Genomic DNA, 22928 nt, shown 5'->3' on the forward strand with positions numbered 1-22928 from the left:
AGTTCGGGGAGTTGGGTGGTTGCGGGGTTTATGGGGTTTGACAGTGTGCCTCGAAGGGCCCGAAATGGGTGGTTGGTTCAACGATGGGATGGGGACCCCACCTGAATTGCGATTTATGACTTGGAATGTGAGGGGGCTCACCTATATGGTGAAGAGACATAAAGTCCACGCGTACTTAGTGCGGAGAGGGGTCCAGGTGGCATTCCTCCAAGAAACCCACTTAGATAGAGAGGAGGGCAAGGCGCTGCATAGACGCTGGAGGGGTCAATTGTATTACACAACTTTCTCGAAGTTTGCCCGGGGTGCCCTGATCTGGGTGAGGACGGGGGTCCCTTTCCAGCCTTTGAGGACGATAGTGGACCCGGAGGGCAGGTTTGTGGCAGTGCAGGGGCGGCTGGATGGGAGGGATATAGCTTTGTGTAGGGTGTATGCCCCTAATGTGGACCAGGCCGCGTTCTTTTCCAGACTGTCGGGTCAGCTGGCGGAATATTTAACGGGGGCGGTGGTGTTGGGTGGGGATTTCAATTCAGTGATGGATGTTGAGATGGACAGGTCCCATCCGCCCCTTGCACAGTCGGTGGTTTGTCGGGTGGCCAAAAGTAGGCAGGCCTGGCAAGCTACTTGGGGCTTGGTGGACACGTGGCGTACCCACCACCCACAAGACAGGGATTATTCATTCTACTCGGCCCCTCACGAGTTGCACGTCCGATTGGATGGCATATTATGTTCACCGGATGTTCAGCCTCTGATGCAGCATAGTGAATATTTTGCCAGGACCATATCGGACCATAACCCTGCGTGGGGATGCTGCAATGGTCCAGGCAGAGGCAGGCGATTCCTACTTGGCGCCTTAACCCCTTGCTGCTAGAGGACCCGGTATTCCGGGCTGAGGTTAGTGACTGTGTAGTACAGTACTTTGGGCATAATTCAGGGACGGCGGCGAGCCGAGCGACGGAATGGGACGCGTTTAAGGCGGTCGTCCGGGGGGTTTGCATCTCATCCACGGCCGGGGTGCGGAAGGCCTTGTTAAAAGAGGTGGACGGAGCGGAGGCACGGTTGCGGGTGGCGGAGCGGGCGCATCAGGAAGGGGACGGCGAGGTGACTACGGTTGTAGAGGCGCGGGAGAGCGTGGCGGTCCGAATGGAGCAGCTTTGTTGTTATGATCATAAAACTTATCTCGTGCGAGCGCAGGCGGAAAGGGATAAGGTTGGATCCCTCCTGGCGTGGTTGGCGAACCCGGCGGCGCGCGGTGATCCAATACTCTCCCTGGTAGAGGAAGGGGGGGTGCCGGTCTATTCCCAGGTGGGGATTAATATGCGGTTCGCCAGCTATTACGCTGGGTTATATGATAGTACTATGGAGCGGGAACCTGAAGGCCTGGCTGATTTTTTGTTGGAAGCCCGCCTGCCTCGATTGGATCCGGACGTTGGGAAAGACCTTGGGGGCATGATATCGCTGAGCGAGATCCGAGGGGCAATTAGGCATATGGCCCGTCGAAAGACCCCGGGGGCGGATGGTTTGCCCGTCGAGTTTTATGCGGCCTACCCAGATCTGCTGACGCAGCAGCTGCAGGCCCTGTATAGCGAGGCATGGGGGTTGGGGAAGTTGCCCGCCTCCGCTCGGGAGGCGATCGTGATACCTTTGCTGAAATCCGGTGGGGAGGCGTGTGAGAAGTTGGCCTGATGTATGATGTCACTAGTTCTAGTGTACACCTTATATCAGTCCAAATACCCTTATGGTGATTGGTTGTAAAGTCAACCTTATAGACCAGCTATCCTAGTGGTAGCATGGACAAGAGCAGTCTTAGGCTAAACTCTGAATGGCATGTGAAGCCAGCTGTGATACCATATATAATCCCTTGAATACTGTTGGAAATACTCCACTCCCACACCGGAAAGGGTTGGTGGTAACGGGGTCTTTCCAGGACACACTGTGGTAGCTTGGCTCGAGTGGTCAGGAATCAGGCACCGTGCTAAGCATACGACATACCCATACAATAACCATGCGTGCATCCGTTCCAAAAACGACTCTACACCGTAAAAATTATGAAAATATCTCTGTTTATCTTCTTTTTCTCTTAGTTGCTGATTAAATAAATAAATAACACAATCACAATATACAATGCTTTTTAAATAGTGCAGGTCAAACAAATACTGTCTTAATGATTCAATAAATAGGGGTGATCATAAATAATGAAGGCATAAATATAAGTGCAATACATACAGGCAATTAAATATTCTGAGGCAATAAATACTGCAAACCAATAAATATTGTGCGACAATAAATACTGTGGAACAATAAATACAGTGAAGCAATAAATAGGTTAAATACAATAAATACAGTGCCCTCAATAAATAATTAAAAGCTGACAGTGACACTTATAGAATCAGATCACATTTGAGATTACTATGGGCTGATTTGGCCCAGGCACAGCTTGTGGTGATGTGGAAGGCTTGAGGGTGTCTACTCCCTGGCTTGGACAAGGCTGAGGCTAAACTGAGGTAGATCAAGGAGGGAATACTAGAGACCTGGCTCTCTCACTCTACACAACCCCTCTGAATTAGTCTCAGCTCACCCCTGGCACAGTCAAGCTGGTTCCAGCACCTCTCTAACCCCTAGAGTAGTCTCTTAGGATTCCACAGGGCCTTAGGCGCCCTCTATTCCACTTACTGCCCTTTTTCTGAAGCTCCGACGCCGCTGGAGTCGTGTCGACGCCGTGAGGCGGTTCCGGTTCGATGTCGGCGGCCTCGGCACAATGTCAGTTCTTGACGACGCCAGTAGGCGGTTCCGGTTCGATGTCGGCGGCCTCGGCTTGATCTCGACCTCCGATTCGATGGCGTCGGGCAGTCTTGGCTCGATGTCGACTTCGGGCGGCTCCGGTCCGATGGCGACCTCAGTTTCGATTACGTCGGCCAGCCTTGGCTCGATGTCGACTTCCGGCGGCTCCGGAGTGCGATCCTCACTCCCGACCTCCGGTGCTCCTCTCCTCAGGTTCCGGCGACTCCGGAGTGCGACCTCACTCCCGACCTCCGGTGCTCCTCTCCTCAGGTTCCGGCGACTCCGGAGTGCGATCTCCACTCCCGACCTCCGGCACGCTTCACCTCGGTCTCCGGCGACTCCGGAGGGTGGACTTCACTCCCCCGTCGACGCCGCTCACTCGACCTCGGGTGACTTCCTCCTCGACCTCTGGTACTCTCTACGACCTCCGTCGGCGCCCTCTCTCGACCTCTGGCGGCTCCGGGTACGACGTCTGCTTTTCCAGTCAGCGCCGCTTCTCCACCTCGGGCTCCGGGTCTCAGGCTTCTCGACGTCGGACTCCAGGGAAACCAGTATCCAGGTCAGGATCTTGCTGTTCTTGGATTCTAAGGCCTGTTCCTGCTGTCCAGGTCCTTAAGATGGTTTTTCTTGCTTCTTCCCACACAGGGCTCCAGGCTGGGCTCAGTCAGTAGGGACTAGTATCAAGGGTGGGTTTATGGACCCCACTCCAGGCACAAGTTTCCACCCCTGCTGCCTCACTCCTTCCTCCTTCAGGTTTCTGCTGCTCACTCTTCACCAGTCAGGTGCCAACTGCCAGCTCCAACTGCCAACTCTCGGTCTTAGCTTCCCAACATTCTAAACCGCCTCCAACTGTCACAGGGTTCTGGAATGTTCTGGAAGGTGCTAGTAGGTTCCAGTGGGTGCTGGTGATGTCACAGGTGGCCACCATTTTGTGCTCCAGGCCCTCAGACAGAAGTTCCAGGGGTAGATAAAATGGCTCCCTGAATCTGCATCAACACTAAAAAGTCTGGTGGTTCCCAAAAAGGAAAAATTCAAACAGGGTTTGAGGCAAAAGTGGGACAAAATAAATAATGATGAGGAGGGACCACCCAAAGGGCTGACAGGTCTAACAAATACCAAATGAAAGGACACCACAACAGATATATATATAAAATAAAGTGTATTTATTCTAGTCAAACCCTCAGCACTCTTTATGAGATTAGAGGTAAGTACAACACAGTCTTATTTAAGCATACATTAAGTCACACAGGTAAGTAATACAGTTAGGCCCTAGGGGCCACGCAAACCATATACTAAGTAAGTGGTATAAGGACCACTGTCACGGAAATAGAATAGGCCTAGGCCTAGGGAATCGCTGGGGCTACACTACACTAGCTTTAGTTAGGAAGTGGGAGGCCCACGGGATTCGTGTGCAGAGTGGAAACACTCACGCGTAATGCGTAAAAGTCACTAGCAGTAGTACAGTTTAGAAAACGATAGATTTAGGACACTTCCGGAGTAGCTAGGAAGTCGAGACTGGAAAACTAGACACTAGGATAGTCACTATCCTGATGAGCACCGGAGTACCCAAGTTACCTAGCCCACAGGCTGCGGGTGGATAGGGGTGAAGATGCGTCGGTTTTCGTCGTCGACTCCTATGGATGCCTGAAGAAAGATGCTGACAGGCAGTCAGTGAAGAGTGTCCGGTGGATCCCAAGGCTGGGATCAAGAAGAGAGGAGACCTGCAAGCAGAAGGGACAGAGTCAAGGTCACTAGCCAGTGACCACGTGGAACTAGGAAGGAACCAGGCGATGTCGTGAAGATTGCAGGTGAAGGTGAAGCTTGTCGCTGCAGCCAGGAGGACCAGGAAGCGTCGAGGACGACCAGGAGGCGAGCTGTCCCACGAAGGCTCTTGCTGTCGGCGGCGTCGAAATTGGACTAGGACTCACCAAGCCTTGGCAAGCGGAACCCACGAAGAACGGAGGACTTGCTTCTGGTGCAGACCAGGAAGGTCTGGGGTGCTTCTTCTTTGCAGAGAAGCGGGAGCCAGTCTGGAGGAGCCAAACCAGCACAGAAGATTTCAGGATGCGTCGTCACAAAGGCCACTAGCCAGCGGGCAAGCAACCGGACAGACGCGGCAAGCAGGGAAATGCAGAAGGGCCCCACGCAGGACTCGTGGAGTGTGGGGGGCTGATCTTCGGTGCAGATGATGCTTGGGGTTGGGGCTTCTCAATCCCCGGTGCACAACTTCGAGGGTGCCTCAGAAGCTGCGCTTGAAGTTACTAGCCACTTTTCCCAGGTAGCCGGTCCCACGTCGCTCGTCGCCTCCACGGATCTCAGCTCTGCTGTGGATGTGGATCAGGGTCGGAGAAGTCTGGAAGTCAAGGCTCTGGTCGGGCTCTGCAGTCGGTTCCTCGTAGAACTTGGGCAAAGCAAAGGGTAGTCTCTTGATGGTGCCTGTTTGCACAGGGTAGCCACTCCTTGGCCACAAGGGAGATTCTTCAGTCTTCTTCTTTCGTCGAATGTCGAAGGTCCAGAGTTTCTGTTCAAGTTTGCAGGTTCAGGATAATCTAAAGTCTTGAGGCCCAACTCCCACTCTTATACTAATCTGGGGGGCTGGGATACCTGCTAGGTCACGCCTTATGGGTGGGACCTGGGAGGGGGTGGTTACACCCACTTCCCTTTGTCCCGTTTCGCGCCAGAGCTGGGGCTGGAGTGCCCCAGCGCCGGTTTGAACTGGACTATGCAAGGAACACCTTGTGTGCCCCAGGCATGTCTCATTCCTTTCAGCCCACCCTGCCCCAATACACTAAAGGCTGTCTGGGGAGGTGCTAGCACCTCCCCAAGCAGGAAACCTATTGTCCAGGCCTCCCTGGCTGGGATCACTCCCAGCTGCAGGAGGTCAGACTTGTGTCGTGGCAGCAGCATCCATTTTGTGATGCTGAGGCTTTGGTCAGAGGCTAACAGTGAAGTATGATTTTAACATGTCTTTCCCTCTAGAAGGGGGGAATAATATCCTCATGTCCAGAAATGGTATGGGGGTATTATTCCACAGTGTTAGACACCTTACACGACATGTTTCGATAAAGCCAAACCATAGTTACCATAACCGTCTAAGATTATAAGGCACTTTAAGAGTATATGGTAGGCTATATCATAGAACAGCTATAAGGACATGGTTCCGAAAGCTGCAGACAGGCTCAGCTCATGCTAGAGCACCATCTCACATGTTACCAAGCACTCTGCCTCCAGGATTGTTAAGGCCTGCCATAGGAGTGACTGATAGGTACACATGTGTCTATATGTAAGTTAGGTATAGGAATACTACACCTAAGCAAGGGGTGATTACACGACCTTGCCCCAGCTGAGTGATCAGCCAGTTGTGTCAAAATGGAAGGCCAGGCCAGGGGTGGCATAATACATGCTGCAGCCCCTGGTAGGCCTAGGGTACACCTATGCCCTGGATACCTAGGGTACACTGTACAGGGGCCAATAAGGTGATCCTATCCAAATGGGTTATGCACCTAAAGTACATAGTATTAATTTAGAGAGAGAACAGCAGGGCTGTGGGTCTGATTAGCAGGCCCACAGCCACATCTAAGTCGTAAACCAGTAAAGCAAAAGCAAAAAGTGGGGGTGAACATAGAAAGCAGACCCTACTCTCCTACAAGGCGGGTGCGCGCACAGCGTACCGCCCGCTCTCTATGCTGACAGTGGACTACAAAATTCTGAGCAGAGTGTTGGCGTCGCGCCTCTTGACCCATATGACCGCCTTAATCCACCCGGATCAGGCAGGCTTCATTCCGCGGCGCAGCACGGCCACCTCTATTCGGCGGCTGCTGCGGGTGATGGAACTGGACCGAGATGAATACCCGGAGGCCTGCACACTGTCGGTCGACTTAGAAAAGGCCTTTGATAGTGTGGAGTGGCCATATTTGTATCGAGTGCTGCGGGAGTTCGGTTTGGGGGAGGACTTTGTACGTTGGACCACCTTGCTATATAGTGGTGCCACGGCCCAGGTGAAGACGGGGGCTACTATTTCGGCCTCATACCACGTGCGGAGGGGGACGAGGCAGGGCTGTTCTCTCTCCCCCCCTTGTTGTTCGCGCTGGCTGTTGAACCTCTGGCGGCTCACGCCCGACGGGGATGTGCCTATTCCGGAGTCTCCCTGAGGGGGGACGCCCATTATATCTCCCTGTATGCAGATGACCTGCTGCTGTTTTTGAGGGATGCGACTGATGCGTTAAGTGGCGCGGTCGCCCTGCTGAAGGAGTTCGGCCGCATGTCCGGACTGAAGGTCAATTGGGGTAAGACGTGTTTGTTTCCGTTGTCACAGGGCGGCGGGACACCGCAGACGGGGGGACGAATCCGGTGGGAAGGCAGCTGTTTGCGCTACCTGGGGGTTAACATTTATCATACACAGGCAGATTTGTTGGAAGGGAATGTTGGCAGAGCACTTCGCGGTCTGCGGGGTAGTATGGGGTTTTGGAGTACACTCCCGCTCTCGTGTGCCGGGAGGGTGGCGTTGCTGAAAATGGTGGTGCTGCCACGCCTTCTCTATTTTTTCCGCACACTTCCTATATGGATCCCGGCGTCGTATTTTGCGCAACTGCGGGCGCTTTCGACGGGCTTCATTTGGGGTTCGGGAAGGAGACGGGTGGCGCTCGCCACGTTGCGGCGGTCACGAGCGGAGGGGGGCCTGGCAGCCCCCGATTTTGAATGGTACTATTTGGCGGCCCAACTTCAGTGGCTTACGCAGGCGGTGGCCCGGGAGTATAGAGGCCCGGAGGGCCCGCAGGACAGGCTGATCCCGCGGCATGTGCTGGCTTTTACGGTCCTCCAGCAGCGACTGGACTTAACTCAGCTAACCCTGGAGGAGCGTACACTCCGGCAGTGTTGGAATCGGTGTCAGAGGCGGGCAGCCATAGTCCGCCCGTACGCCCCGGAAATCCCCCTGGGGATGTGTACAGCGCTCCCGCATGGGGGTGATTGGTCCGGGCTAGCGATTTGGGAGGAGCTGGGAGTACAGATGGTAGGGCACCTATTCCGGGACGGTGTGTTACTGTCCTTCCAGGACTTGCAGGATGCCTACGGGCTCCCGCGGGGGGACTTTTTGCTTCATGCGGCCTTGGTGGCGAGCCTCCAGAAACACTGGAATATGGGGCTGTCGGAACCGCCGACTGCAGCGGGTTGCCAATATGTCATGATGGCAGCGGGGACGACCAAGGCCATTACTTGCCTGTATCGACGATTGTCGACGGAGGGCTTGCACCCTCTGGATGCTCTGAGGGGAAAGTGGGAAGCGGACCTCGGGAAAGCGATCCCTGAGACCACATGGTCCACGCTAGTGCGGAGGGCCTGGAAGGGAACAAGGAACGCACGGCTTCAGCTAGTTCAGTTTTTCACGTTACACAGGGCGTATCTGACGCCGGCCAAGGTCTTGCAATATTTCGGAGGGGCACACTCTCCATGTCCACGATGTGGAGGAGAGGGGGCAGATTTTCGCCACATGTTTTGGGCCTGTTCGCAGTTGGGCGACTATTGGGCTGAGGTAGTGGACTGCTTGAATCAGGTGACAGACCGCTCTATTACTCCAGAGATGGGGGCTTGCTTGTTGCTATGGTTTCCCCACACCCGTCGCACGAAGGTCACTAGCAAGTTCTATGATCTGGGGTTGATACTGGCCAAGAGAGAATTGGCCATGCACTGGAAGTCTAGGGGGGGCCTAGCTTTTTGCGGTGGAGGGCAGCGTTAGTGAGATGGGCGGGGGCGGAGGGTACGCTCCGAGTGCAGTTGGCTCTTAGAAGAGACGATGAGAAGGCGCTAGCGACGGCCAGGGCATGGGAAGCGTTGGTGGTGGAACTCCAGGGGTTGATATCTGAGGTAGGGGACGGAGGGAGCACGTCAGATAGGCAAGAGGCGAGGGGGACTGGGGAATAAGAAGTGATGGGAAGGAAGGAGGTCCCCGGACACATACCAGAGGCCTGGACAGGAGGGAAGTTCTGCTTGCACATTGTCGGCGGCCTCGGCACAATGTCAGTTCTTGACGACGCCAGTAGGCGGTTCCGGTTCGATGTCGGCGGCCTCGGCTTGATCTCGACCTCCGATTCGATGGCGTCGGGCAGTCTTGGCTCGATGTCGACTTCGGGCGGCTCCGGTCCGATGGCGACCTCAGTTTCGATTATGTCGGCCAGCCTTGGCTCGATGTCGACTTCCGGCGGCTCCGGAGTGCGATCCTCACTCCCGACCTCCGGTGCTCCTCTCCTCAGGTTCCGGCGACTCCGGAGTGCGACCTCACTCCCGACCTCCGGTGCTCCTCTCCTCAGGTTCCGGCGACTCCGGAGTGCGATCTCCACTCCCGACCTCCGGCACGCTTCACCTCGGTCTCCGGCGACTCCGGAGGGTGGACTTCACTCCCCCGTCGACGCCGCTCACTCGACCTCGGGTGACTTCCTCCTCGACCTCTGGTACTCTCTACGACCTCCGTCGGCGCCCTCTCTCGACCTCTGGCGGCTCCGGGTACGACGTCTGCTTTTCCAGTCAGCGCCGCTTCTCCACCTCGGGCTCCGGGTCTCAGGCTTCTCGACGTCGGACTCCAGGGAAACCAGTATCCAGGTCAGGATCTTGCTGTTCTTGGATTCTAAGGCCTGTTCCTGCTGTCCAGGTCCTTAAGATGGTTTTTCTTGCTTCTTCCCACACAGGGCTCCAGGCTGGGCTCAGTCAGTAGGGACTAGTATCAAGGGTGGGTTTATGGACCCCACTCCAGGCACAAGTTTCCACCCCTGCTGCCTCACTCCTTCCTCCTTCAGGTTTCTGCTGCTCACTCTTCACCAGTCAGGTGCCAACTGCCAGCTCCAACTGCCAACTCTCGGTCTTAGCTTCCCAACATTCTAAACCGCCTCCAACTGTCACAGGGTTCTGGAATGTTCTGGAAGGTGCTAGTAGGTTCCAGTGGGTGCTGGTGATGTCACAGGTGGCCACCATTTTGTGCTCCAGGCCCTCAGACAGAAGTTCCAGGGGTAGATAAAATGGCTCCCTGAATCTGCATCAACACTAAAAAGTCTGGTGGTTCCCAAAAAGGAAAAATTCAAACAGGGTTTGAGGCAAAAGTGGGACAAAATAAATAATGATGAGGAGGGACCACCCAAAGGGCTGACAGGTCTAACAAATACCAAATGAAAGGACACCACAACAGATATATATATAAAATAAAGTGTATTTATTCTAGTCAAACCCTCAGCACTCTTTATGAGATTAGAGGTAAGTACAACACAGTCTTATTTAAGCATACATTAAGTCACACAGGTAAGTAATACAGTTAGGCCCTAGGGGCCACGCAAACCATATACTAAGTAAGTGGTATAAGGACCACTGTCACGGAAATAGAATAGGCCTAGGCCTAGGGAATCGCTGGGGCTACACTACACTAGCTTTAGTTAGGAAGTGGGAGGCCCACGGGATTCGTGTGCAGAGTGGAAACACTCACGCGTAATGCGTAAAAGTCACTAGCAGTAGTACAGTTTAGAAAACGATAGATTTAGGACACTTCCGGAGTAGCTAGGAAGTCGAGACTGGAAAACTAGACACTAGGATAGTCACTATCCTGATGAGCACCGGAGTACCCAAGTTACCTAGCCCACAGGCTGCGGGTGGATAGGGGTGAAGATGCGTCGGTTTTCGTCGTCGACTCCTATGGATGCCTGAAGAAAGATGCTGACAGGCAGTCAGTGAAGAGTGTCCGGTGGATCCCAAGGCTGGGATCAAGAAGAGAGGAGACCTGCAAGCAGAAGGGACAGAGTCAAGGTCACTAGCCAGTGACCACGTGGAACTAGGAAGGAACCAGGCGATGTCGTGAAGATTGCAGGTGAAGGTGAAGCTTGTCGCTGCAGCCAGGAGGACCAGGAAGCGTCGAGGACGACCAGGAGGCGAGCTGTCCCACGAAGGCTCTTGCTGTCGGCGGCGTCGAAATTGGACTAGGACTCACCAAGCCTTGGCAAGCGGAACCCACGAAGAACGGAGGACTTGCTTCTGGTGCAGACCAGGAAGGTCTGGGGTGCTTCTTCTTTGCAGAGAAGCGGGAGCCAGTCTGGAGGAGCCAAACCAGCACAGAAGATTTCAGGATGCGTCGTCACAAAGGCCACTAGCCAGCGGGCAAGCAACCGGACAGACGCGGCAAGCAGGGAAATGCAGAAGGGCCCCACGCAGGACTCGTGGAGTGTGGGGGGCTGATCTTCGGTGCAGATGATGCTTGGGGTTGGGGCTTCTCAATCCCCGGTGCACAACTTCGAGGGTGCCTCAGAAGCTGCGCTTGAAGTTACTAGCCACTTTTCCCAGGTAGCCGGTCCCACGTCGCTCGTCGCCTCCACGGATCTCAGCTCTGCTGTGGATGTGGATCAGGGTCGGAGAAGTCTGGAAGTCAAGGCTCTGGTCGGGCTCTGCAGTCGGTTCCTCGTAGAACTTGGGCAAAGCAAAGGGTAGTCTCTTGATGGTGCCTGTTTGCACAGGGTAGCCACTCCTTGGCCACAAGGGAGATTCTTCAGTCTTCTTCTTTCGTCGAATGTCGAAGGTCCAGAGTTTCTGTTCAAGTTTGCAGGTTCAGGATAATCTAAAGTCTTGAGGCCCAACTCCCACTCTTATACTAATCTGGGGGGCTGGGATACCTGCTAGGTCACGCCTTATGGGTGGGACCTGGGAGGGGGTGGTTACACCCACTTCCCTTTGTCCCGTTTCGCGCCAGAGCTGGGGCTGGAGTGCCCCAGCGCCGTTTTGAACTGGACTATGCAAGGAACACCTTGTGTGCCCCAGGCATGTCTCATTCCTTTCAGCCCACCCTGCCCCAATACACTAAAGGCTGTCTGGGGAGGTGCTAGCACCTCCCCAAGCAGGAAACCTATTGTCCAGGCCTCCCTGGCTGGGATCACTCCCAGCTGCAGGAGGTCAGACTTGTGTCGTGGCAGCAGCATCCATTTTGTGATGCTGAGGCTTTGGTCAGAGGCTAACAGTGAAGTATGATTTTAACATGTCTTTCCCTCTAGAAGGGGGGAATAATATCCTCATGTCCAGAAATGGTATGGGGGTATTATTCCACAGTGTTAGACACCTTACACGACATGTTTCGATAAAGCCAAACCATAGTTACCATAACCGTCTAAGATTATAAGGCACTTTAAGAGTATATGGTAGGCTATATCATAGAACAGCTATAAGGACATGGTTCCGAAAGCTGCAGACAGGCTCAGCTCATGCTAGAGCACCATCTCACATGTTACCAAGCACTCTGCCTCCAGGATTGTTAAGGCCTGCCATAGGAGTGACTGATAGGTACACATGTGTCTATATGTAAGTTAGGTATAGGAATACTACACCTAAGCAAGGGGTGATTACACGACCTTGCCCCAGCTGAGTGATCAGCCAGTTGTGTCAAAATGGAAGGCCAGGCCAGGGGTGGCATAATACATGCTGCAGCCCCTGGTAGGCCTAGGGTACACCTATGCCCTGGATACCTAGGGTACACTGTACAGGGGCCAATAAGGTGATCCTATCCAAATGGGTTATGCACCTAAAGTACATAGTATTAATTTAGAGAGAGAACAGCAGGGCTGTGGGTCTGATTAGCAGGCCCACAGCCACATCTAAGTCGTAAACCAGTAAAGCAAAAGCAAAAAGTGGGGGTGAACATAGAAAGCAGACCCTACTCTCCTACAAGGCGGGTGCGCGCACAGCGTACCGCCCGCTCTCTATGCTGACAGTGGACTACAAAATTCTGAGCAGAGTGTTGGCGTCGCGCCTCTTGACCCATATGACCGCCTTAATCCACCCGGATCAGGCAGGCTTCATTCCGCGGCGCAGCACGGCCACCTCTATTCAGCGGCTGCTGCGGGTGATGGAACTGGACCGAGATGAATACCCGGAGGCCTGCACACTGTCGGTCGACTTAGAAAAGGCCTTTGATAGTGTGGAGTGGCCATATTTGTATCGAGTGCTGCGGGAGTTCGGTTTGGGGGAGGACTTTGTACGTTGGACCACCTTGCTATATAGTGGTGCCACGGCCCAGGTGAAGACGGGGGCTACTATTTCGGCCTCATACCACGTGCGGAGGGGGACGAGGCAGGGCTGTTCTCTCTCCCCCCCTTGTTGTTCGCGCTGGCTGTTGAACCTCTGGCGGCTCACGCCCGACGGGGATGTGCCTATTCCGGAGTCTCCCTGAGGGGGGACGCCCATTATATCTCCCTGTATGCAGATGACCTGCTGCTGTTTTTGAGGGATGCGACTGATGCGTTAAGTGGCGCGGTCGCCCTGCTGAAGGAGTTCGGCCGCATGTCCGGACTGAAGGTCAATTGGGGTAAGACGTGTTTGTTTCCGTTGTCACAGGGCGGCGGGACACCGCAGACGGGGGGACGAATCCGGTGGGAAGGCAGCTGTTTGCGCTACCTGGGGGTTAACATTTATCATACACAGGCAGATTTGTTGGAAGGGAATGTTGGCAGAGCACTTCGCGGTCTGCGGGGTAGTATGGGGTTTTGGAGTACACTCCCGCTCTCGTGTGCCGGGAGGGTGGCGTTGCTGAAAATGGTGGTGCTGCCACGCCTTCTCTATTTTTTCCGCACACTTCCTATATGGATCCCGGCGTCGTATTTTGCGCAACTGCGGGCGCTTTCGACGGGCTTCATTTGGGGTTCGGGAAGGAGACGGGTGGCGCTCGCCACGTTGCGGCGGTCACGAGCGGAGGGGGGCCTGGCAGCCCCCGATTTTGAATGGTACTATTTGGCGGCCCAACTTCAGTGGCTTACGCAGGCGGTGGCCCGGGAGTATAGAGGCCCGGAGGGCCCGCAGGACAGGCTGATCCCGCGGCATGTGCTGGCTTTTACGGTCCTCCAGCAGCGACTGGACTTAACTCAGCTAACCCTGGAGGAGCGTACACTCCGGCAGTGTTGGAATCGGTGTCAGAGGCGGGCAGCCATAGTCCGCCCGTACGCCCCGGAAATCCCCCTGGGGATGTGTACAGCGCTCCCGCATGGGGGTGATTGGTCCGGGCTAGCGATTTGGGAGGAGCTGGGAGTACAGATGGTAGGGCACCTATTCCGGGACGGTGTGTTACTGTCCTTCCAGGACTTGCAGGATGCCTACGGGCTCCCGCGGGGGGACTTTTTGCTTCATGCGGCCTTGGTGGCGAGCCTCCAGAAACACTGGAATATGGGGCTGTCGGAACCGCCGACTGCAGCGGGTTGCCAATATGTCATGATGGCAGCGGGGACGACCAAGGCCATTACTTGCCTGTATCGACGATTGTCGACGGAGGGCTTGCACCCTCTGGATGCTCTGAGGGGAAAGTGGGAAGCGGACCTCGGGAAAGCGATCCCTGAGACCACATGGTCCACGCTAGTGCGGAGGGCCTGGAAGGGAACAAGGAACGCACGGCTTCAGCTAGTTCAGTTTTTCACGTTACACAGGGCGTATCTGACGCCGGCCAAGGTCTTGCAATATTTCGGAGGGGCACACTCTCCATGTCCACGATGTGGAGGAGAGGGGGCAGATTTTCGCCACATGTTTTGGGCCTGTTCGCAGTTGGGCGACTATTGGGCTGAGGTAGTGGACTGCTTGAATCAGGTGACAGACCGCTCTATTACTCCAGAGATGGGGGCTTGCTTGTTGCTATGGTTTCCCCACACCCGTCGCACGAAGGTCACTAGCAAGTTCTATGATCTGGGGTTGATACTGGCCAAGAGAGAATTGGCCATGCACTGGAAGTCTAGGGGGGGGCCTAGCTTTTTGCGGTGGAGGGCAGCGTTAGTGAGATGGGCGGGGGCGGAGGGTACGCTCCGAGTGCAGTTGGCTCTTAGAAGAGACGATGAGAAGGCGCTAGCGACGGCCAGGGCATGGGAAGCGTTGGTGGTGGAACTCCAGGGGTTGATATCTGAGGTAGGGGACGGAGGGAGCACGTCAGATAGGCAAGAGGCGAGGGGGACTGGGGAATAAGAAGTGATGGGAAGGAAGGAGGTCCCCGGACACATACCAGAGGCCTGGACAGGAGGGAAGTTCTGCTTGCACAGAGAGGGATTGAGCATCCGTACAGGATTTCCTTGGAAGGGGGGGCACATCGGGGGAGAGGCAGGGGACAGAGGCACACTGTCATGGGGGTGGGGAGGGGTGGGAACGAGTTGGGGTTAGGAGGGACGATACTCCTTTTGGACACGGGGCCACGCTGTGTAATGAACAGTAATTGTTGATTTGGAAAACAATAAAATGTTTCAACAAAAAAAAAAAAGTGACCAACTGGTAGCTTCCAAACTTACCATTCCTTAACGGTGCCATTCCTCCGAGAAGAGGCCAAGTGACAAAGGGGTTAAGTGAGATTAATAGTTAAAAATTCCAACTGTCACAAAATTACAAGACGTCAAATCATGACGTTGGCATAGGAAGACGGAGACAACTAAGTGATCATGTTGACTACGATTAAGTCAAAAGCTAACTCTACCAAAACAAGTAAAAGTGCTGCACGATTTGTTTTAGTATAGATCGCCTGGGGTGGAGTGGACAGTACATGACAGCTGAGAACACAAACCAAAGAGCGAGTTATTTATTAATGGCAACAGTTTTCTTGGTGGATAGTACATCTTCTTGCACACACCTCCCATCTTTCTGACATATCCCCAAGTCTCAGACCTTAACCAAAAACTATTATTCTAGCCAGTGTTGCTCAGTGGTGCCACAGAAACTGCAGGGACAGAGCTAGAAAGGTGCCACCACATGAGGCGGCACTGCTTCTGAATGGAGCCAACCAATACCCGTGACTAAGGATCCTCTTATCTTCCACTTCCACTGAAGATATGGAAAAAACCCAGCATTAAATAGAAAGTCAAATCTGAAAAACAGTTATAAAAAAATAACACCTGGTAGAATCCAAAACAACACCCACTAGCATTCAAAGAGATGAGTCCGGCAGGTGATTGTGAACCTGAAGGAAGGCAGAGTTTTCATCAGCAGCAAAAAACAATATTGCAGTATTTCAAAAGGACACTCAGCAGCTAGACCCAACGGAGGCAGGCTTGTTAGCACAATAAGCGAAGTAGCCCATAATACAATTCAAAAATGACAAAAACTAACCTTGCTTCAAGCATGCACCTTCACCACCTACTGCTTAGTGAAGGAATGGACAGAAGTTCATGTAGCTTCCTCGCAGATGTCAGAGAAAGGCGATGCCTGTGAACAAGGCAGGAGATGCCACTTTCTCCCTCTTGTACACTGACTGTATATTCTCTGAAGTGGCCCTTCTGTTAAAACAAAACTTGAATATGCAAACCACCAAGAACGCAGTGGAAGCAGACGAAGGACCGAAGCTCTGATGTTCGCTCATCTCTAGAGGCCACAGCAATCAAAAATACAGTCTGTAACATTAGAAGCTTTGAATGCAGTTAATGCATAGAATCAACAAGAACCCTGATTTGGAACAGCAGAAACAAATCAAAGTCTCAACGAAGATAATCACTTAGGGAGGGAAGGAGATGTTCACACTTTTCAGGAAACTACAAACCAGAGGGCTTGAAATATGAACCCTGAACTGGGAAACAGCAAAAGGCTGATACGTAGGTATGTAACTTCACTCTGTGCCCAGGAGGAAGTCTTAATTAGACAAGGTAGATGAAATACACAAACAGGACTCCACTTGAACTGCCTCTAGCAGGAGGGATATACAGATTCAGTAGATAAATGCTTATCTGCCCGAACTAGGTCAGCCACCTCATTACAAAGTGACGGAACCATTTGGCCAGGACTCCCAGCCTCCATAAATGCTATGCTACAGTGCTTACTTTAGGACGCCACACTCTACCATCCTGTTGGGATATAAGTTCTCTCCTAAGGAAAAATGTAAAATTGTAAATTTGATACTTGTATAGCGCACTACTCACCCGCAAGGGTCTCAAGGCGCTTGTACGAATACCGCTGTGGAACCCATCCTGGCTTTACCTGTGAGGCGTCCACTCCTGGGCACCCCCAAGGTGGAGGCCAGGCATCCTTAGCGTTGCGGGGGCCGTTGTGGAGATTAGGCAAGCTATTGCCCAGAGTTGCAGAGTGGGACTCCATGATTGCACCGAGGCGAGAATTATCAGGTCCATGGAATTTTTGAGCCCAAGACCCGCCGAGGCGGGGAATTGAACCCTGGTCCCGGGCTAGACCTCTGCATCAGGGTCTGCCACTCTAATCATTGAGCCACACTTCTCCAGGAAACAAAAACACATGCAGTCGCCGCAGCTAAAATTCATCAGATCAGAATGCCAGGTCCTATTTGCCAGGTGTAAATTTCCACCACAGCGGAGCTAGAGGGGAGAACCTGAATTACAGGCCGGCAACTGACTGTGCAACAGAAAAGTGCGTGGACAGAAATGCCCTCTATCAAAACCACAGATCGTTGACACTGACATGCAAGCAAATTATAAACGTTTGTAATGCCTCAACAAGAGAATACTTTCCATCAGCTCCTGGTTGAACTCCAACCCAGAAGCAGGACACGCAGCCATCCCTCGTGGGCATGGTGCAGACTGTGACCGTTTCCAGGGCAGCAATGAACTCGGTAAACATTAAAGTGAACCTGCTACACACAGACCTGAAGAAAATATTACAGTTGAGACAGCCAAAAAGTTCCTACATGGAGTGACTGATAAGGTGGCCAAACTGAAGACCGGCATCAAAGCATTCCATGATTCTGTTTCAGAAAGTGGATCATGCAGAAGCATTTACACAACAAAACATTTGTTTTGTGGGACTACCTGAGAGGACAGTGTGCTACCGTTTGTTAAGAGTTGGGCCAAAACATTTTGCATACAGTGGGCCACTCACTCGGTCTTATCCTCATCAATGGGGCTACATAGGCCTCCAGTCCCCCATGGACACTGGAGCCACTCACTGTCAAATATATTTGAAGGAATCTCAAAACCACCCTACAGGCAGCATAGCGGAATTGATCTAACTCCCGGTGAAAACACCAGGGTGCTGCTCTCACAACAACTTCACACAGATGGTGAAGAAACAAAGAAAGAGCCTGAATACCATAAACAGGAGGCTCAGGAAACTGGACTTTAATATACAGTTCTCTTGCTGGCAAGGATCCATGTGTTTGCCGAGGGAAAGTTGAGAAGCTCCCTGATGCTAGAGGAAGAGTGGGACTGACTGGAGGGCTAAGGGTGCCTAATCATCAACAGGGGGTTTCCCTATCCGGTGGGGTGCCTCAGCTAAATTTGAGGTTGTCCAGTCTGGTAGGGAGTTAACAAATCATGGTGAGAAGGGGGGAGGGGGGGGGGCAGGGTGACTTTTCAACCTCCAGTGGAATCCTCTGGACCAGAGGTAGGAGCTACTGCTGGCTCTGAATGCAGTTGGAGACATCCTGAGATTGACAACGTGCTTACTCGAACTTCTAGCCTATGTTTTGGGACATCACATTTGTGGCTGGTTGTGGCCCTTTCATGGTCTATATGTGACCCATGATTCAACAAAGTGACTTGGGACTAGGGTGTTAGGACTTCCTTATTCTGGGTCCCAGGACCTGAATCTGGCATGGGAAAGTGTGTGAGAACGGTCTCAAATGAATACATGTCTTGAAGCAACACAAGTAGCTATCTGGAATCACCTAGCTACCACCTTACATAATATCGTATTTGTGAGCAGCTTCAGTAGCCAACTAAGAAAGCATTTCTCACATCTAACTTTTAGCTGAATATTTGTTATTTGTGATGTGTGATGTTTGAAAAAAATATACAGTATTTATAATGAAAATATTGCCTGATGTAATCGCTATTCTAAAATATGTATGGTTTTGATTGTAGTGGTAGAGAAGCTACGTTAGTTACTGACTTCAGTTGCACAATAAAAATACAACAAATGTAAATTCATGCTTCCTCTGAATTGGAGAATCTCTTGAGAGAAATGCATTTCTCTCACTCAAATTCACATCCTCCCAAAGTGTACAGTGTATTTTACCACATTGCGCTACAACTGTACTTAAGATGTATCAAAACGCTAATCTTAACTCATACCATAGAATGTGGCATGAGTAAAGGACCATTGTGCACATCTAGATAATAATAGTTTAGTAATTTGTAATATAAAATAGTTTAGTAATTTGTAATATAGTTAAAACGCTAAACGTATTACGTCATTTATGGAAAACAATGCAGACAGATGAGCTCTCTTCTCACCTCATTACTCTCAAGTGAGGCCTCATTGCTCAGGCCTAGTGCTTTGGCCAAGCCTTCGCTGCTGCTACTGCTGCTCCGTATTGTAACTGCATCATTCGTGAAGAAAGCATTCTCTTCTTGCGAGGAATAGTCATTTGAAGATCACCAAGGTAAGAGAGAGAAAACACTACCTTTAGACAAAACAACAAGATCACATTTGCTTCATCCTGGAGAGTTTCTCAAGCTTTTATTTTCTTCAAGAGGCAAGGCATATACAATCTTTAAAATGTGTTGGCCTACAACCCAAACCATATTTTAATCTACCTTTAGGTTGGCCGATGAATTAATGTTGATTGTTTACTACATGACCAACAGATACCATGAGGCAGACCTCTAGCATGAACCAAGCTAATAATGCTCCATGAACTCCACCAACAGTGCAAGCCAAACCCCAATCAAAATTAACTGACCTCAAAATAACCTAGACTCTAACTAAAACCTTTGTTCAATTTGTTCCATGAGCTATTGTTTTAAATATATGGTTATCCAGTCAATACATTCATAAGAAGCAATTTGACTGCAGTACTACCATACAACAAAATTGCATGAAAATTGGACCAAGGAGGCATATGTGGTCTACAATTACCCTTCTTTCGCACATGCCATGTACACGGTCCATGTCCCATATCTTTATGAAAAGCTCTCAGCTATGATGCCTGAATAGACTGTAGCTAACTAAAAGTGAAATGTTTCAGGCAATCCCTTCAATAGACACTGGTGATAAGATCATCAACAGGATTTAACATGAGATGCTGTGTAACTGGTTTAGGGTAAAATGTATATGGCCTTTGACTGCCTCGCTGGACAAAAATAATGAAACGGAGGCTTATGGGACACTGCTCCGCCTACATGTGTGTAGTAGACTCTGAATACCGAGATCATAAAAACTGATATAATGTGCTCGAGTATGTATCGATTACTATGCAAACTCACCCTGTCCATCTTGAGTTGTTAGGCACAGTGCTCTGCAAATCTCCTCCTTCAAGCCAAATAGCATTTGTAAGATTCTAGGTGCACACTAAGCTGCACATATGGGAAGCTAAAAACATTATCTTTTAGGCAGTAACCCAAAAATCTTAAAAATGAGACCACTATGTTTTACTTCGAGAAAATGCTCTCAACATTAGTATATTTTCTATAGCTCAGAGACAGAAAAATATCTCACCTGTAACATTGGTTCTATTACTTGAACTTATTTGTCTAATTCACATGCTGGCAACCTACCAGAAGTGAATCAATGGACCCACATGGCACATTAGAACATTCTATCATTGGATCTATCATGGGAAGGACAGCATTAAGCAAGTGAGTCTAAAAATACAATACGTTTTACAGTTGAATAAGATTTTCTTTTCTATTAGGATCTGTATTCGTTAGTCACAATTTTTTCAAAGAGTAACAGCGCATGCTTTAGACATTAGAAGGATAGTAATGATGAAAAAGCTAGCAAAAAAGTGTGTTTCAGTGCAGTGTAATTATATGGGAGTCTACCCAATATCAGAGCTCCCAGAGTCCTTATTAAGTGACCTCCAGGATTTTGTGGCCTGGGAAGACAAATTTTGCCACAAAAAAAAGCAACATTTGTAATACCAAAACACCAGAATAAGTGGTATTTTTGTGGCAGGCAACGCATGTGCCGGTCACAAAAATACAACTCGGTCCTTAGTCTGTCACTGTTGGAGACTGACATGTCACAGTGTGTGACCAGGCAGAGTGTCCTACAGCACCGCACCTTAGTACAGGAGGGTGTCTGATGCCAAAGTGCATATCCAAAAATGAAAAAACTGCTCTCTCTGGCATTTTACAACCACTATTCCCCAGGTTCAGGGCCCCAGGTGGCAAATGGAGCAGGGTGGGGCAATGGAGGTGACGGGAGGGGCACGATGAGTGTCCTGGCGTTGTTGGGGAGAAGTGCTTAAGCCACAGAAGAGAGTAGGCACAGGATGGGTTGAGGGGTGTAGAGGAGAGAGGATGTGGCTTTAAGACCTGAGCTGCCAACGTCAGAACTGGGGAACCAGGTCACAGTCCCCATACATCAGCTCAACATCCTGTGAGTCTATACAAATTGTTAATGTCCCTGGTGCTCATGTAAAGCACTCCAATATGGGTAAAGTTTGCGCTACATAAAGCAGCAAAATAAATAAAAAAATCAGGGTCAGCAGGTCCCACAAAACAAAGGCAGTGACAGGAAGGTAAGCAGAGAGCCCGGTGCAGCCTGTCAGTACAGGAGGAGGGCCCTTACAATTTATATGGATTAACAGGCAGGCGACAGAGGAACTGAATACCCCTGTCGCCAGTTACCCTGTTGTTCACCCTCCTTTTATTGGCTCAGCGTAGCACAGAGCTAGTACAATGACAATCAGCCTTATTATTTTAAGAACGTATATTTTTCCGGGCACTTGTTAAAATCACTGGTTGTTTACAAAAGTGCAGATTTCATGATTATTTTGCTAATCACAAAATCACAATATCTTGTGGGATCTGATACGAAGGTAAGGGCTCTACGCCACCTGAATACCTTGCAGAAACCAGATGAGAAAATACAGCTTAATAGAGTTGCAGCAGAATTTTTGTTTTCAGTCAAATGAAGTCTGTGCTTCATGCCATTTCAATTAGACAATATAAGCTCACTTGTCATTTCCAGAGCTGGGAACCACAAATCTACATTTGCTACCTCTGTGCTTCTGACATTCTGACGTATCTGGTAAAGTCACCCTAAGCCTAACTTTTCCCCTCTTTTCATTTAATACTTGGTCACGAAACACACACACAGGTCAATATAATTAAAATCGAAACAGCTGCCACAGCTGCCATTTCAGTAATGAGTCGACTGCACAGTATCCTGAATCAGAGTAGCTTCAGCAGCCTTCTTAGGTCTTGCTTAGTTAGCTATCGGTTGTGTGTTGTGGAAGACCTATTGTGAACAATACATAGAGTGGATTTTGGGTCAGTGCATTTGCTTGCTGCTTCTCACCGGCCGCCAACTCCAAAATGTCACTTTTTTTATTTTATTTTTTGGAGGGCCTGGCAGCTGCAATTTCATTTTTAGATAATGTGCTTCTGTGCATGTTTTTTTGTAACTTACTGCTGTAAGTCAGATGTCTGCCATCTTGAAATGGTAAGTTAAAAAGAAGAAAAAACTGAAAAGTCCATCACAGTGACCTCAGTGTTATGATGCATATGGGGACATGTGTGTTGACACATGCACATATGTGCATACGTCATCAAACTGGGGTTACTGTAGTCTCATTTTTTTTAAACGCACTTTATTGAGTTTTTATGCAAACATCCACGAAGTCACTCACAATATTCAACAGCATAATCCCTGAGAAGTAATCAACAACCCCCCACCAATGACACGGTGCATAATACAAGGATGTACAAGTCGTTCCAGAGCTGTGCGCCAAATAAACCAAAAATCTCCCAACTAAAACCTATCGCTAACCACCATGAAAAATTAAAAGTCCCTCCCCCTCCCGCAGTCCCCACCAGCAACGCAGATATCCGTGTCTGTCCTCATGCATCCCATACGTCGAGGAATAACTATGTGTCAAGCTGTGTGACGATCCCTTCTTGTTCCGGGGCTATCTCCCCATCCAAGGCCTGCTCCTCGCTATCATCCTGCGGCTCATAATCTCGTAGTGCCTGCACTAGTGCCTCCCATGCAGCTGCCGCCTCTAGTGCCTTATCATCGTTACGCCTGCGCGCCATCTGATAGCGCAGTGCACCCTCGCTGGAGGCCCATTTGAGGAATTCACCCTTCCACCTTTTACTGGTGGGACCCACTGTCGCTTTCCAGCGTTTCGTAATTTCTTGCTTTGCCAATATAAGTCCCATATCTATGAACTTGCTCGTAATCTTATTCTTGGGTGTGTGTGGGAACCAGTGCAGTACACTAACGGCCATATCAAACCCCAATCGCCTCTCTGTCACCTCATTCAG

General features: G+C 50.9%; 1 protein-coding gene across 2 annotated transcripts in view; it reads right to left on the minus strand.

The window, feature by feature from the left end:
* Nucleotides 1-22928, minus strand: part of ANKS3 (ankyrin repeat and sterile alpha motif domain containing 3) — a 121838-nt gene that overhangs the window by 24128 nt on the left and 74782 nt on the right. Inside the window, exon 9 of one of the 2 annotated variants that reach the window (XM_085628376.1) lies at nt 18948-19063. In XM_085628376.1, coding sequence (XP_085484502.1) covers nt 18948-19063 — 116 coding nt within the window. The remainder of the gene's footprint in view (nt 1-18947; nt 19064-22928) is intronic. The other variant, XM_085628377.1, reaches the window with a different exon arrangement.

This window comes from Triturus cristatus, chromosome 10 (genome assembly GCF_964204655.1).
Source record: "Triturus cristatus chromosome 10, aTriCri1.1, whole genome shotgun sequence".
Classification (NCBI taxonomy): Eukaryota; Metazoa; Chordata; class Amphibia; order Caudata; family Salamandridae; genus Triturus; species Triturus cristatus.